The sequence below is a fragment of the Mustela lutreola genome, chromosome 14, assembly GCF_030435805.1.
Source record: "Mustela lutreola isolate mMusLut2 chromosome 14, mMusLut2.pri, whole genome shotgun sequence".
NCBI classification, from domain to species: domain Eukaryota; kingdom Metazoa; phylum Chordata; class Mammalia; order Carnivora; family Mustelidae; genus Mustela; species Mustela lutreola.
Window position 1 is genome coordinate 67100044 of NC_081303.1, and position 16511 is coordinate 67116554.

The following is a 16511-nucleotide window of genomic DNA, read 5'->3' on the forward strand; positions in this document are numbered from 1 at the left end:
TGTCCCTTTCCCTTGAAGCCATTTAGATGTCAAGATTTGACAAGCAAATGGGTCACATGTGGCTAGGCCTTTTAGCTCCAGTTTGTAATCTGATGGTTTCACCCGTAGGATCTCCTTCAGAGTATACATTTCTCCCCCATCCCATAATTTGGCCCTTGTGGAGCCGGCGAAAGCCCACTGGAGAACCACTGATTCTGTCTACATTGTCCTCATCTCGCCAATTCAAGTAGCAGAGCCCAGGGAGCTCAAGTGACAGGTCCCCCCGCATACAGCCAGTCGGCAGCAGAGCCGGGGTTCTGGCCCCAGCGTCCTGACACCCACTCTGTGTTCATGACGCTGCACTCACCTTGCTGCCGTGGTGGGTGCTGACTCAGTCCGTGACCCCCAGATCTTCCTCTGGCTGCCAAGGATCAAAAGATGGTGAATTAGTGCACCTGAGGAGCCGCAAGGGGGCGTGGCACATCACACAGGAGAGTTGCAAGGCAGCGTGTGTGGGCGATGGTAGGCATGAGGGCGCCAGGGAAGGGAGCAGGAAAAAGGCAGCTCTGAACGTCCCACATGCCTGTTCCATGAGAGTGTGTGACCACTCAGAGGGGTGGGGACCAGTCGGCCGCGGGGATGGCCCCTCGGTATTTAAGCCACTCTCACCTCCTGTCACAAGCAGAGCTGGTAATTACCCTTGAGAATGTGAGATATTGTTTGTTTCTTTCGTGCCAATGGACTCCGGGGAGGTAGGTCCTGGCCCATGGGCTGGGGACAGAAGGAAACGAAGTTCTGGGCTGAAAGTAAACTCTTGGCAGGGCGCGCCCGTCCACTCATTCAACTTTTTAGGAAGACCTGCTGCGTGTCTGGCGGTCCTTGCCGCTGTCCTGCGTTCTGGGGATAAGCGCTGAATAAGGTGGCCGAAGTCTTTGCTTCACAGTGGTGACACTGTAGCAGGCAAGCCGGACGAACAGCAAAGGAAGGAACAAGATGGTTTCATACGGCAATCATTGTATCTATGAAGCAATAAGACAGGGTGAGGTGACAGACAGTGACAGGGCTTGTGGGTGGGGAGTGGGCAAGACACCATCCTTCAAGGCTGCTTTTAGCAACCATGCTCCGGTCTGACTGAGCCAAACCGAACCAATAAACTCAGCTTCCTAGCCGAGCGAGTGGCAGGGCCGCTATTCCTGGACCATATGTCTGTACAGAGGGATTGGGGTTGAAAGGTCAGCTGAGAGCTGTGGTCCTGGCCAACTGGGCTGTGTGCAGAGGCCGAGGCCAAGTTTCACTCCGGGAGCTATATTAAGCTTGCCAAGCTCTGGGGAAGCTCAGCAGCCCTGGACACCGAGCGGTGTTGTGGGCTCGGGCTCTGGAACCCCCTGAGCAGAAACATTCTGCCCAGTGAAGCGGCCGACACAGGGCACCTCGTATCTGTTAGCTGCAGTGGGCTGGACTCTGAACCGCCCGCATAGAAGGTCTCTGTGCATCTTGTCTTCCTCGCCCCGGACGGGTCTGAGGGGGACTCGTGCAGGAAACATGGTCCTGCGGTGAGCCGGGTCTAGGGTAAGTACAGGTTCGGGATGAGGGGAGCGGGGGAGCTGTGGGTGGGGGCAGCAGCTGCGTCTCCCGTTCCCTGCTCTGTCCTGCTGTTGGAGCTTCGCTCTTTTTTGCTCTTGTTGGATTTTCATTCTCGAGGAGTAAAGGGAACTGAATCCGGTACTGTGGGGGCGGGGACTGTAACCTTTTGCAAACCACTGAGGCTTCCGTGGGTCTCAGTTCCCTTTTCTCTGTTTTGGGGTAACATGCTTTTCCCTCGTTACTCTACAGGGATAGTTATGAATATTAAGGGAGCTCTGGATTTGAAAAATCACTTCTTACGCACTCTACGGCAGTAAGGTGGTGACGTGATTATTATTACACCTAGGTGATACTACACACTTCAGTGATTTATACTCTAACCCTGTGTGATTGTTGATTCTGGCGCACTCTTGCTGAGAGGTTCCACAGAAGTTCATTACCATAAGCATTCATTGAACCAGGCACTGGAGATTAAAAAAAAAAAAAAATTATAAGACCCAGTCTCTGCTCTGGGGAGTATCTAAGTGGAGGGAGCAATTTCCAGAAACACCGAATATGTCGTTGGGAAGATATTTATGGGGCTTTCAGACAAAAGGATCTAGGCCCCCATTTCCTGACTCTGTGTATGTATGCATGTATGTGTGTGTGTATGTGAGTGTGTGTGTGTGTGTGTGTGAGTGTGCTGCCTGTTGTCTGGACGTGGAAGCAAGCCCTGCATGTCCTTGGAATGCCCCCACCTGAACCCAGTTGCCTGACCTGGGTTCTGTCCCTGATAATTCCTGCCCTGGTAGTGATCGATAACCGAATTACTACCCTTGTAGATTTTTACAGAGAATACATAAGTAATAAAAATTGCAAGTGTTAGAGCTGGAACAGACCTTAAGAATCATCTTCTGTAGTGATTTAAAGAAGTTAAGCTGTAAAGTCTTTTCCTCGAGAGAAAGCACGCTTGGAAGGCTGTTGTGTGTGTCAGATACAAGCAGGTTGGGTGAACTCGGGGCAGGAGATCAGAAGCGTTCTCGTTCACCGTGCCCACTGCCCAGCCACACACACACTCTGGGTTGGAAAAACCACTCACGGATCGAGTCTGTAGACGAGGAAACCGAGTCTCTGAAGCAGGGACCTGGTTAAGTGACCCGGACAAGATCACACAGTGAGGAAGCGCAGGAGTCCACTGGAACCCCGGGCTCCTCTCTCCCAGTTGGGAAGTCCAAGCTCCCTACTCCTCACGACAAAGACTCTCACTGGGTTAAAGGAGCCCCACTCTGCAGAGTCCGGTCCCTGGAAAAGGAGGGCCTGCCTCTGGCCTGGCAGGCCCTCCGCCTATCTGCATTCAGTGGAATAATTTTGGCTGAGAGCAGCTCAGAAATGCGGGACCTGATGTTCCATGATGGCTCTAGGGCATCCGGGAAGCATTTGGTCCCTGGCTGAGAGGCTGCAAATGGAAGCCAGGCCAGTCAAGTGTGTTTTCGCCCCTGTTCTCAGGGAGCGGCCAGCCGCCTGGTGAACCCCTGCTCTGAAAGGGCTCGCTTCGGCAGAGCCGCTTCTAATGGAACAAGACAGCCGGGGGGGCTCTGGGCCAGGCAGCTAATGGGTTTGCACTCCGGGGTGGCTGCCTCTCATCCTATCTACCTTCGCGCGGAGCCCACATGAACCCCAAGCAGGCAGAGGCCAGTGGAGAAGGGAGCATGCCCCTGCCCCATGAGGAGACGCGGTGGAGGGGGTTGCCGGCTCCCAGCTGGGGGAGACGGAGCTCCTCACCGCTGGGGTGGGTCAGGAAGCCGCTAGGGCAGGGGCTCTGACAGGTCTTGCGGTGAAGGAGGAATGAGCTCCTAGCGTGGGCTCCGGCTTGGGCAGGCCCCTAACCTGCGACTGGGCAGAGCGACAGCCTCAGTGTCTCCCTCCTCCAGGCTTTCCTGGAGCTGCTGCCTCATTTCCTTCCCCGAGGCAGAGTTTCAGGAGCAGTGGTCCTCCGTGCAAACCCTCCAGTGGCTGCTTTTAATTGCTTCTCAAGATTAAATCCACTCTCCTTAGCCAGGCAAGCCTCGGGCTTTGTCACAGCCCATCCCCCAGGCCTCGCCTCCCAGCCATCCACACGCCACGGGAGCCCCCGAGCTTCCCTCAGGGGCCTTTGCTCTGGGGTGGGGGGGGGGGAGCTTTGGCCAATCACCAGCCCATCCCTGGCCCCTCAGGAGTCTTGCCGCTTTTGAAGGCTGCCGGTGGCATCCTAGCTCAGATGCCGCCTCCTTTAGGAAGTCTTCCCTGATGCCAGTGGGGGCCTTTCCTTCCTGAGCAATCCCTGCTGACTCTTAGTCTCATCAGCGGCCCAGCCCTTTGAGGCAGGGGCTGCCCCTGTGCTCCTTCCTGCATCCCCGGAGTATTTCTGAATGGACACTCGAATAAACCAACTGCTCTCCGGCCCGGTTTCCTCATCTGGAGACTAGAATGATCTCACGGGGTTGTTGTGAGCGCCAAGCAGGCCTTCTGTAGAGGGTAGTGCTAACAGTAGCGTTAACAGTACTTGCTGTCTCTGACCTCTGGAGGCTGCAGGGGGCGAGGCTGGTCCCACAGGTCAGGGCAGTGGGAGGGGAAGGGGAGGGGTGGCCTCTAGAGCCTCAGGTGGTGGCGGCCTCCTCCGTATTCCCATATCCCTTCTGCTCCATCTGAGGCTTTGGGTATAGAGCCTTGGTCAGCCAGAGGCTCTTTCTCTGGGGTCATCTGACCTAAAGTGTTGACATTTCATGGGTGCATCTAAGGGGTGACAGCTGTTTCACTGTCATGCTCCAGAAAAGTTGTCACCTAGAATCTACACCAACAGAAACCCCTCAACCTATTTCTTAAAAAGCCGTACACGTTTAACTATGTCCCACATCCGAAGTAATGATAACCTAGATAGTATCATGACAGCATTAGTTTTCCGACCCCTACCCCCGCCCCAAGAAATGGAATCATTTAACCCCTTCGGTGGATGTGGGCTCATTTACTGCAGAATTCCTAGCACAGAGTAGAATGTCGACTGGTAAGAAACACTCAAAAGTCTCGTCTCGATGAACCGGATCTTATTAGAATGGTAGGAGCCGGAATTCACAGAGCCCCTCCTGGGTGCCGGGCGCTGTGATGGGGATTTTCCGGTGTTACGTCACAGAATCCTCCCAGCGACTCTGTGGACTCGGTCTTACTAGGCTCATTTTCCAGATACAGATCCTGGGATGGATGAAGATAAGTAACTTCTTTGAAGTTCCAGGGCTGTTAAGGGCAGACTGGGAGTCGGTCCGGCCCCCTGAGACAACAAAGTGATTGATGTTTTTCCTGCCAAACTGGTGAATCTTAGCCCTGACTTCGTATTAGCATTTCCTGGTAAACCTAGAGGAACAGCGGTACCAATGACCCTCAGAGCCATTGACTCAGAATTTCAGGGTGTGGAGCCCTGGCATCTGCTTTTCTTTTTATTTTGTTTTTTTTCCTCTAAAGCTCCCAGGTATACATCTAGGGCTGAGAACCACAGTGTGATGCCAAAACAAAGCCAAATACTGGGTACGAGTTCTAGATACCCTGTCTTAGCCCCGTGCAGAAGGTGGGGGAGAGGAAGAGAGAGAGAAGTCTCCCATCCACGTGTGTTTGCATCCTTCGTACAAATTTTTTTAAAAATTCCCGATGACTTGGACTTCCAAGCAAGGAGCTATGGGCTGTCTTGTGTTTCTGCATCCCTTACTGCCCTTGACCCGAGCCTCTGCCCCCACCTCCTGTGCTCAGTAAGTATTTGCTTAGTGAATTGAAAAGCTGTACATTTAGAAGGAACATAACTCAGGCTGTATTGTGTTTTATGTTTTATTGATTATCCCTGCTGTCCCAAAGGCCTTGAATAGAGAAACAAATCCTACCTTTGGTTTAGTTTGAGAATTGCTGTCACTTTAGGGAGATAGTATGGTTCAAAATTCATGTAGACCATACAGAAGTCAGTGGAAACTTGCTTCCATTCCCAGATAGTTACCCGGTGCCTCTACTGGACCCAAACACATGGGTACTCGGTACCACCTGGGAATTTACTTGTAAGTGTTCCTATTTTTTGTGCCCGTCCCCACTCTTCAATGAGAGTGTGCATTTTCGAGGAAAGATCTAGGTTTTCTGTCTCCCTTCACAGTGCCTAGAAGGTTGGGCTGTGCTCATGGACACTCACAGTTTCTGCTAAGTGGTTGCCTCTGTCATGTGTATTGACGATTTGATGAATACAGAGCACTCAGCCGTGGCTCTCGGTAATCTCCCCGAGCACTGGAAGGCATGGAGGTGGTGGTGTTGAGGACCCAATGTGAACTTGGGACAGGGCTGAGGACAGGGACACACACGTTCATTTCTTCAGCCTTTTGGGCACACCAACTCCCTACCATGTGCCAGGCCCATGTCGGGTGTGGGGAAGACAAAGCACATAGTCCCTGGCTGTATGAATTTTCCAGTTTCATTGGATGATGGCCTGTTCCTTATGGTCAAGTTCAACACCATGATCTGGGGCTTTCTACCCAGTTTTGGTGCTACTGCAATGATTTGGCATTTGGTTTAGCACCCTCTGTGGGCTTGTTGAGATGACCTTCTCTTGCATTTTACTGTGAACTCCTTACGAGTGTGTATTTTTAGACCTCACTTTTGTACCCCAGAGCCTGACATAGTCCTTGCAGGGTAAGCACTCAGCCAGTGTCTGTTGATTGACTTAGTGAATCGATTTGCCTTTTTTTTTTTTTTTTTGCTTGCTTCTCTTGGAGTCAAAGTCTTTTGCCTAAGAGCTGTAGCTCCTCTTGGAGCACTGCTGAATAGACAGTCTGCCATTATAACAACATCTAAAAACACATAGTTGACTTGTTCTAAGTGGGTCTTAAGCATGTTCAGGGTGGATTTCCAGCTCTAAAGAAACACACGGGTAAAATGAGTAAAAAATAATAATTCTGATCATGTGTTGTGATGTTCAACTTAGGAGTTGGTGTTACAAATGATTTAGTTCCTCCGTGTCACTTTTTTTCTCCCTTGATTTCATATCCCCCCAACAGGCAGTTTCGGATACTCTGTACTTACGAACTACTTCTTGAAATAGATTTTTTTTCTGCGAGGATACCCTCGTTGCTTTCCATCTCAGGCATTGGGTCTGTTCTGTCTCCGTGTTTTATTGTATTTCTTCCCCTTACAGCTAAATGTGGTCAACAGCGTCAGCATTTCAGAGGACATCAAACCCTTACCGGGGCTTCCTGGGATTGGAAACATGAACTACCCATCAGCCAGCCCCGGATCTCTGGTGAAACACATCTGTGCCATCTGTGGGGATAGATCCTCAGGTACGTGTAGAAGCAGACGCCACTCTTGGGGGTCCCGTCCAGTGAGGGCCCCAAGACGGCGCCTGTTCCACTGCTTACCTAGCTTCTTTGTACCCAGTGGAAGAAAAAGGGCCTTTGAGGATGGTCCAGCATGGGGCCCAGGCTGTAAATTTCTGGCACTGGATTCATAGCCTGAAATCTGTGTAAAGTTAAAGTATGAGTTCATTTTTAAGGATTGGATTTATAGGAAGCATTTCAGAAACACCTCTCTGGAGTTACTATGGTGTATACCATTTATGTGGCATAGTGAAGCTGTTGTAATTAGTCATCTCTTTAATTAAAAAAAAATTGTTTTTTTCTAATTCTAAAAATATTGTCCCAGGGTAGGAAATGTCCCAATGTAGGAAGAACTAGAAAAGTACACAAGAAAACTAAAAACATTATCCGTAATGTTCCTAGTGAAGCTAAAGACTTTTTTAGCATATTTCTTTCTACAACATTCTAGGTTTTTCACATGATTTCAGGGGTAGAAATAATTGTGTTTTCATAGATTTCATCCTCTCTGATTCTCTTCCATTTTTGCCCAAATCATTTCTTCCGTGACTTCTTTCCCCTCCCCCAACCCCGCATCCCCGCCAATTTTGAGGGCATGAGAATCTCTGTTTTGATGAATGAGAAGATGGGGAAGGCTCTTTCGTGTGGCTGTCCATGGTGGCGGACTGAGGATTCCTCATCTTCCTGTTGTCACCAAAGCTACTGCAAAATTCACTCCATCGAAAATTTCCTGGGGCCTGGAACTGACTTTGCAGTGTGGCTGACTTGTTCGCTTGCTCTCAAAACGTGGTTGCCAAATCGTGCGGGCTTGGCCGTTGCCCAACAGAAGGCCGGTCACACCCCAGCACGGTTTCCTCTGCTATGGCTTCTTTGAAAGTCTGGGAATTTCACTCAAATATGGGAGAGTCATGGGAATGACATGCAGGTACCATGTTACTCAGAGACAAATACTTCAGAGCTGAGAGCCTTAGGATTTTTCCGCCTAAGATAAAATCCCATATTTATTATTGCTATGCATTCAGTGGGTTGGTGTGGGCCACTGATTGAGCCCCAACTGGCTTCAGCAGGCAGGCCATCTCGAGCCCCCATTTTACCTGAGGGCGGCTTCCTCTGACACGTCAGCTCCTGGGATGCAAATGCGTGTCTCGACTGGTTCTCAAGGACATCTCCACATTCAGTTTTCCGTCAGCCTGAGTACAACGGAAGTAGAAAGCAATGTTGGGTCCACAGCTAAACAACATCACAGGTTACACTGAAGAACTGGGGGTAAATAGAGTTCGAATGATCTGCTTCCTTCTGTGTTTCCACATTCAAATCGATTGAGCACAGCTGTCTGGTGTGTAGATCTGAGAAGGGCTGCATAGAAGGAAGGTTGTGACTCATTCTTGGTGCCCCTGTCAGGTGCGCGTGGTGGCTCTCCTGACACAAAGGAGCCATCTGTGGCTGGGGTCATTGGAAACTGTGTGGAACACATAATCAAGGCAATGAAACATGTAACAGAATATTCTAAATCAAGCAAAACCGCCTTCCATCAGATCTTTAGGTCATAAGACTACATGTCCTTTTATGCTCTGAAGATCATATATCAATTTATTTCTCCCAACAGCAAGAGCATCTAGAAAAATCCATAACCCAGGTTCCTGTTCCTAGTCTGTGGTGGAAGACAGTACTCCTCAGTGGGGCTCCCATGTCCTGGGGCCTCAATTATGGGGAAATACTAGTGAAGTTGAGGGCTTTTTTTTTTTTCCTGCTAGATACTACATAACAAGCATAAATATTTTTATTTATTACGTGTACTAATGTCTTGGATGGAGACAGAACATTTCGCTTAAATAAACACAAGAGTTGCCTTAATAAAATAAACGTAAACACAATCTTGGGTCAGGACTTTTCTGACAGCGCTCTCTCTGGGACTGGCGATTCCGGACGGGAGACACGAGCAGGGGCCTCTTGACTCTGCCTTCGTCTGGGCCCTGTGGTCCAGCCTGCCTTCTCCACTGGCTGCTCTTTGCGTTCCGTCCCGGAGCCCAGGTGGTGGGCTGGGGTCCCTGGGGAAGAGCCAAGGGGGCTCTTGTCAAGGAAAGGTCCAAATGAACACAAGGACTGTCTCTGCCTGGTTAACTTTTTCTTCTTGTGAGCAGGGAAGCACTATGGCGTGTACAGTTGCGAAGGCTGCAAAGGGTTCTTCAAGAGAACCATAAGGAAAGACCTCATGTACACGTGTCGCGATAATAAAGACTGTCTCATTGACAAGCGCCAGAGGAACCGGTGTCAGTACTGCCGCTACCAGAAGTGCCTGGTGATGGGCATGAAGAGGGAAGGTGAGGCCCTGCCCCCGCGGGGAGACAGGTATAAACCACGGTAGCACCCTCCTGATCTCCCGAGGACTGCGGTCGAGTCCCCTGCCCGACGCAGCGGGTCCCCCAGAGCAGAGAGAGCAGGAGCGCCTTCCTCCTCCACGCTCAGGTGGGGGTCTGCAGGCTGGACCCTCTCCAGGGCTCCTCTCAGCCGGGCAGCAAGTCTCAGAGCTGTCGTCCGGGTCCTGGACCCCACACATGGGTCATTCGGATCCTTCGTGGCCTTTCTGGGCAGAGCAGGCTCCTTGCCTCTAATCCTCACGGGAAGGTTGACTGGTTTGAGCCATCTCTGTGGGCTTATGTAACCTTGGGCTGCTACAGCTCTTCTGAGGCTGGTGCATCCCATGGACGAGAGGGATTATTGGCTTTACCAGTGATCGGACATCGCTTTCGCATTCAGAGAGACCGTCGGTGTACAGTTTTAGGACGTTATGTCTCTCAGTTTACAGCATAGGTTCACACTGGTTGTTGCAGAGCAAGGAATAAAAAACCTGAAAGTACTTTACGGTCATTTAGAAAATTGAAAGGTCTTTCTGCTAAATATCACAAATCGAATCGGGCAGTTAATTAACTCGTGAACTCAAGCCAGGACACAGCATGAATGGTGCCTCTTACTCGATTGCAGAGTGAGGAAGTCCCGCCTCTCTCCAGGAAATGGGGGCAAGGCATGTCGTCCGCCCCAGGTGACTCCTCATTCTCCAGCAACTTCTTTTCTCTGAGAATAGGGGAGGCTGACTGAAGGGATCAATGAAGAAAAGGTTCTCGGAGTTTCTCCGAGGAGATAATGCTACCAAGAAGCAAAAATGGACCTTCTTAGCATGTCTGAGGTAGATGGAGGTGGCCCTTCAGAGTCGTTTACTAGCGCTCACCGTTCCGCAGCTGAGGAAACCGGTGTGGGCTGGTGAGGGGAGTTTTCCAAGGTCTCTCTGGTCCAGCCTTGCTGGTCTCTGCTGGGCCACCAGGAGTTTTGCACTTAATGTCTCTCTGCCCGCAGCGCCCTCTTGCCAGGTGCCTGCAAGGCTCCCTTCTTCTCTTCCTTCAGACCGTTACTTACTTCTGGGTAAAGCCTTGCTTGTCTACGCCGTCTAGAATTGCATCAGCCACCCCGGGTTCTTCCTAGTCTCTTCTACAACATGTATCACCACATCTAACATACTTATTTTGTTTATCTCTGTCTCCACCAAGGCAAGTTTTTCTGCTCTCCCCCCGACTGCTTTGTCAGCCACGACTAGCACAGAGTAGGCATTTAATACGTAATTGCCGAATGAGTGGGTGAGTGGTTTAAACTGAGTATCGGAATCCGAAGTTTTAGTCATGCAGGAGCTCCTGAGAGAACTTCATTCCCTCCTGCAGCGAGTGTTAACTGAGGGCCTGCTTCATGCTCGTGTCATTCTGGCTGTCAAGGAATCCATGCTCTTACCGGTCGGAACAGGTGAGGTGAAAAATCAGCTGGTGGAGACTGTCTCTTCACCAAGACAGAACTGCGGCTCCGTGGGGCTTCTGCCGCCATGATGGTCACACGTAAAATTTAAGACCCCAAAGAATGTCTCCCATCAGCAAGAGCATGATGGCTGTAGGGGGCCATTTTCGTCTCTCAGGACAGGTGAGGTAAATTCAGGATGACTTGGAAAAACAAGCATTTTCCTTCTGCGGATGAGATGGAACTAAAGGCAGGTGAAAGGCGTCCCTCAGAGGAACGGCCGTGTCTGCTGCACACCGGCCGTCTCCCAAAACTCAAGCCCGGCCGCCCTCAGCTCCGTTCCAGTCAGAGTGGTTGGCACACAAAGGGCAGGAAGTGTGGCTCTTTCACGAAAGAAAAAGTCAGTCAGACCGGAACATGGGAATTCTAAGGGCCTGGGCAGTCCTTCCTGTAAAGCTGGCATTGTTCTGATTCTTTGATGGAGCCCTGTCTAGTTTTGGCTTCTGCCTTTTTGAAAAGAATGTGGAAAAATGGGAGTGATGAACAGTTGAGTAGTAAAAATTCAGAGGGTGGGGCGCCTGGGTGGCTCAGTTGGTTAAGCAGCTGCCTTCGGCTCAGGTCATGATCCCAGCGTCCTGGGATCGAATCCCGCATTGGGCTCCTTGCTCCGCAGGGAGCCTGGTTCTTCCTCTGCCTCTGCCTGCCTGTGCTCACTCTCTCTGACAAATAAGTAAATAAAATCTTAAAAAAAAAAAAAAATTCAGAAGGTAAAGGGGCTTTTGGAGAAGTTCGAAAGGAATCGGGGCAGGGGAGCGAATGGGCCCCGGGTCTGAGTGGAGGAGGGGCCACTTTCCGAGGCTGCTGGGCACTTCCTTCACCGCTCTCATTTCTGACCTCGATTTACAGAATCGGGAGCTCAGGGTGGACACTGCCTTGAGGACAAGAGTAAGACGACTCTGGAACAGTCAACGGAGAGAAACTATTGAATGGAGAGTTTCTGGAGAGTTGAGTAGATAGAAAGGGAGGGACGTGGGATGGGCCCCGAAGGTGTCTGCCGGGAGCCAGGGCCCAAGACCCGTTGCCTTTTCAGGGGACATAGTGGTGAAGCCGGCGTGGACATTTGCTGTTCTCCGATGTAACACATTTGTTTCCTATACTTGATCTTAGCCAAAAGGCCGAGAAGCGATCACACATTTGTTTCCTGACAGAAACGAAGGTCCTGAGAGCCTTGGGACCTGACGAAGCCTCCTGAGCAGGCTAATGGCCGAGCTGATACAGGACTGGGACCCTCTGGCTTCCAGGCTCCAAATAACCCTCAGGGGTCATGGGGAAGTCTACTTCCGTGATTTCTGGTCACATACCAGAGTTTGGATAGTTAGATAATGGGCTGTTTCTGAGGCAGTTCATGAGTAGCATTTGACATCCCTCTCGAGCCCTGTGTGGTCGTCATTAGTACAACCGGCCCAGAACTGGGAACAGGTACAGAGGGCTGAGGGGTGGGCTCGGAAGGCTGTCGCCCGTGTCCACGTGTTGGCTCCATCTTTTCTTAGCTCTGGGACCTCTGGCGGGTTACGTAACTGCTCTGTGGCTACTAGTACTTGAGAGGGTTATGGGGTATTGAGCGAAGTGTAATCTGTGCAAAGTGTTGCATGCACTCCATAAATTTTGGCTATTAGAGTTAATGTGCAATAAATGTATGTTGGGTTAATGGATAAAATTCTGTTAGAAGGCAGAAGTTTGGTATAATTTTATTTATTTATTTATTTGAAGGTTTTATTTATTTATATATAGAGAAAGAACGCATGAGTAGGGGAGAGGGAGAAGCAGACTCCCTGCTGAGCAGGGAGCCCAACGCGGGGCTCGATCCCAGGACCCCGAGTGCATGACCCGAGCTGAAGGCAGACGTTTCACTGACTGAGCCACCCAGGGGCCCCCCGAGTTTGGTGCTATTTTAGATCACCGAGTGTCCCCCGGATATATCCCGAATGCGTGTAGTAGGGTACCTCAGAATGTCTGCCACATAGAAGATTTCTCCAGCAACAGACATATGACTCCTCTGCTGTGGCAGTAAGATTTATGGCACAAAGAGGAGAGGGGACCAGCAAAGAATCACACGATTAATGGCAGGATTGGAATTAGAGTCGAATTCCCGGAAGCCCAGGTTGTTTTGTTGAAGGTTGAAGGTTATTCCCCTTCCATGGTACAGAGCTGTACAAAGAAGCCAGTTGAGGACCATAAAGGAAACTTAACTTAGTTTGCTCTTCCCCATCTTTTAAAATCAAGACAAATAGAAGCCTGCTCCCCTATGTTAAAACGATTAATACAAGAAGCACTCAACTTTCACCAGTCAGTCCAGCTGACAGATAAAACTACACATGGTAGCGTCTGTGCTGTCCGTGAACGAAGGCTAACCGAGCGGGCCGGAAGGAAGGGGGAGGAGAAACGAGGGGAGGCAGGAAGGGGGGGCAGGGGAGAGGGAGGAGGACCAGACAGAAGTCCCAGGAGCACAGACAGAGACAAAGGGAAGGGAAAACTACCTTTTTGGGAACTTAAAAAAAAAAAAAAAGATATTTTTTATTTATTAGAGACACAGCAAAAGACGGAACACAAGCAGGGGGAGTGGGAGAGGGAGAAGCAGGCTTCCCGCTGAGCAGGGAACCCGATGCGGGGCTCGATCCCAGGACGCTGGGATTGTGACCTAAGCCAAAGGCAGACGCCCAACCGACTGAGCCACCCAGGTGCTTGGGAACTTTTTATAATTATTTCATTTAATCTTCCCCAAACAGCCTCACTCAAGTATGGTAATTCCCCCTTTACGTTAGGGAAACTGAGGCTGGGTGGGCTGTCATCTGTCTGGTATCCGTTAGCTGGGAAGTGGTAGAGCCCATTTTGAAAAAGACTTCTTGGGCTCCAAAGTACATGACTTTGGTTCTCCTCTTTTCTACTTTCTCTTTATCCTCTCTCCCTTCTGTTTCTTCTTTTTGTCGCCGCCCAGCTTTATTCTCTTTATGCCACATCTCCCTCTACTCTTTCCTTCCTACCCCCTCCCTCCGTCCCAGCCCCTGAATATCATTCTCATCTTGAGGCGTCTTCAAGGGTCTCTACTGGAGACTTTGGAGTGTGAGTGGTGTCTTTGCGGTCTTACCCTTCTCAGACCCACCTTGGCCAGTCACTGACGTCCCTTGTGTGACAGACTGGACGCCCAGCGTCTGGCTCCTGTTCATTCTGCAGCCTCTGTGTCTCACTATCCCCGCAAGATCCTGGTGAACCTCTCACTTAGAGGATAATTTTCTTGATTCTTGGGATTAAAAAAAAAAAAAAAAAAGCATACCAATGCTGAATTTTGCTCCTTGATGCTAGGACTAGGAAGATGGAAACCACAGCTTTACAAATGAAGGGAACTCACCCAACAGAATATTTGTCAACAGAGAGGACAGAATTGCGAAGGGGGTCTGCCTGCCATCCTTGTGTACAGACCATGAGGGTTCTGAGGGTTAGGATGAACTTTGGTGAAAACCCTAAGTGTGGGAAAGCAAAGATCATTCCAGTCTGCGCCTCTGATTGTGTCCCCTTTCCCACCCCCCAAATCAGCCGCTGACTCTGAAATGTCATCTAGGTGACATTCTTCCACCTTTTCACTTACTAAATCCCGTCATGGCTCCCCGAAGATCTCCCCTGACAAGTTGGATCAGGTGATGTTGTGTTCAGGCTGGTGCATTAGGGGCAGAGCTAATGGGACGTGAATGCCAAGCCTGATGCATAGAATCTGACAGAGGGAATTCGCGAAGTAATGCACTCGCTGCTTAACCATCGCAGGCCCACAGTTCTAGAGGGAGCAGCTAGAGGTGAAATGCAGGAGACGCTCCTTGAGAGACAGAGGAGGAAGTGACTCTTTAAAGGAACAGGATCAAGGTTATGAAAATTTGAAATGCAAACTTCTTAGACTGGTCACCATAGTGAACGGGGAAGGTTGCAGGCTAAACGCACAGGTGTGCACCTGCATAGGCAGGCCGCTGGGCTTGCTTGGTTCCATCTGTCAACATCCTGACAGCTCTGACCCAGCGCCAGGATGACGCCTGTGTTACAGACAGGGCAGTGGGAGCTCTGGTAGGTAACTCGCTTTCCCGTGGCTGTCCTGGGCACGTGGTGACATCTGCGTGTCTTTCTGTGTCTTTCTGTGTGCCAGCTGTGCAAGAAGAAAGGCAGAGGAGTCGGGAGCGTGCTGAGAGTGAGGCAGAATGTGCCAGTGGTGGCCATGAAGACATGCCTGTGGAGAGGATTCTAGAAGCTGAACTTGCTGTTGAACCAAAGACAGAATCCTATGGCGATATGAACATGGAGAACTCGGTATGCGGGCTTAGGGCTCCGTCCACCTCCCAGTGCTTGGCGGGGCTGGAGATGGGAAAGGGGTGCATTGGAGCCCCGGAAGCTGCCCTCACCGTACTCTCGTGTTTTTTGTTTCATTTTTTTAGACGAATGACCCTGTCACCAACATATGCCACGCTGCTGATAAGCAGCTTTTCACCCTCGTTGAATGGGCCAAGCGCATCCCCCACTTCTCCGACCTCACCTTGGAGGACCAGGTCATTCTGCTCCGGGCAGGTAAAGGACATCGAGGTTTGTTTTTCTTGGGACCATCACTTGGGCTGCCATTTTGAAATTACCCTTGGGATCAGAAATCAAGTCAGTGGAGGAAGCTGCAACCCCTCTGAGCCTTGCGCCAGGCTGGTAACAGGATAACCTGACTCAGTTACTCTTTTTATATTAATTACAAGTGCTTCCGTCTGGGTGGCCCCTCCTCCACAACGTTTTTCCCCAATGAAACATTGTTAATGGAGAGTGGGGCTCTTGTCCTATGCAAATTTTGCCACGGTTTTATAATTTGCATTTGATTTTCCGAGACAGCTAAGTCCATTTCATAGAGGGCGGTCCAAAGCAGTGCGCCCTTCTTACTATCCTGTAGGAACTCGAGGGATTCCCATTTCACAGAGGCGATGAAAGACGCCGGAGAGTGCCCGCTCAAGTTCATTTATCCAGGGTCCCTTCCTCCACGAAGGTTCTGTGGGCCGCATCCTGTCTTGGCTTCCATTTCCGGGATGTTGGGCACGTGACCTGTTGCCATGCCTCCTCTTGGTCATGGGACCAACAGGGAGAGTTCATGAAGACGGGCTGAGCCTTGGGGAGCCAGACCCTCATTTCACCCCCGTTAGATAGTGCGCAGTCTCTGAGCGTTGACTGAAAGCTCCGTGCTCGCTGGGTGCTGCCAGACGCTAAGGGGATCGAGCCGGGCAGTCGGGTCCTGAGGGCAGAGGCTTCGAGGTCTCCCTTATCCACCCTGGCAGCGAACATGCTGACGATTACCTGCTCAACGTTCAGCCCATATGTGTTGATCGGGGGCGGAAAGAGAGTCCTTATCCTCAAGCTGCCATTCTGAGCTGTACTGGGGAGGTGGTGGGGGAGGTGCAGGGCCCTGAGTTGGGGACCCCCAGTCTTACCCTGTTCCTTCACTCATTAGCTGAGTGGTCCCGAGCTGGCTTTTAGCCTCTGCGCGTTTCTGATGCTGCTGTTTGTTCCACGCGGGTCCCAGTACAGGCCTCGAGTGATCATCAGTGAAGCCCGACTGTGGTCCGTTTTCCCTCAAGGCCTCTTTCTTCTCCGCGCAGGGTGGAACGAGCTGCTGATTGCCTCCTTCTCCCACCGCTCCGTCTCGGTGCAGGACGGCATCCTCCTGGCCACCGGTTTGCACGTGCACCGGAGCAGCGCCCACAGCGCCGGAGTCGGCTCCATCTTTGACAGGTGGCTGTCCTCTGCTTCCGGGGC

At 51.0% G+C, this 16511-nt stretch overlaps 1 protein-coding gene across 9 annotated transcripts in view; it reads left to right on the forward strand.

Moving 5' to 3' along the window:
• The window catches only part of RXRG (retinoid X receptor gamma), a 213299-nt gene that overhangs the window by 188917 nt on the left and 7871 nt on the right, over positions 1–16511 (forward strand). For 8 of the 9 annotated variants that reach the window (XM_059146739.1, XM_059146737.1, XM_059146738.1 and 5 more), the window contains 5 exons: positions 6737–6881; positions 9056–9235; positions 14878–15038; positions 15164–15293; positions 16355–16487. In XM_059146739.1, the coding sequence (XP_059002722.1) occupies positions 6737–6881; positions 9056–9235; positions 14878–15038; positions 15164–15293; positions 16355–16487 (749 nt within the window). Of the gene's footprint in view, positions 1–1293; positions 1549–6736; positions 6882–9055; positions 9236–14877; positions 15039–15163; positions 15294–16354; positions 16488–16511 lie in introns of those variants that run through there. The other variant, XM_059146745.1, reaches the window with a different exon arrangement.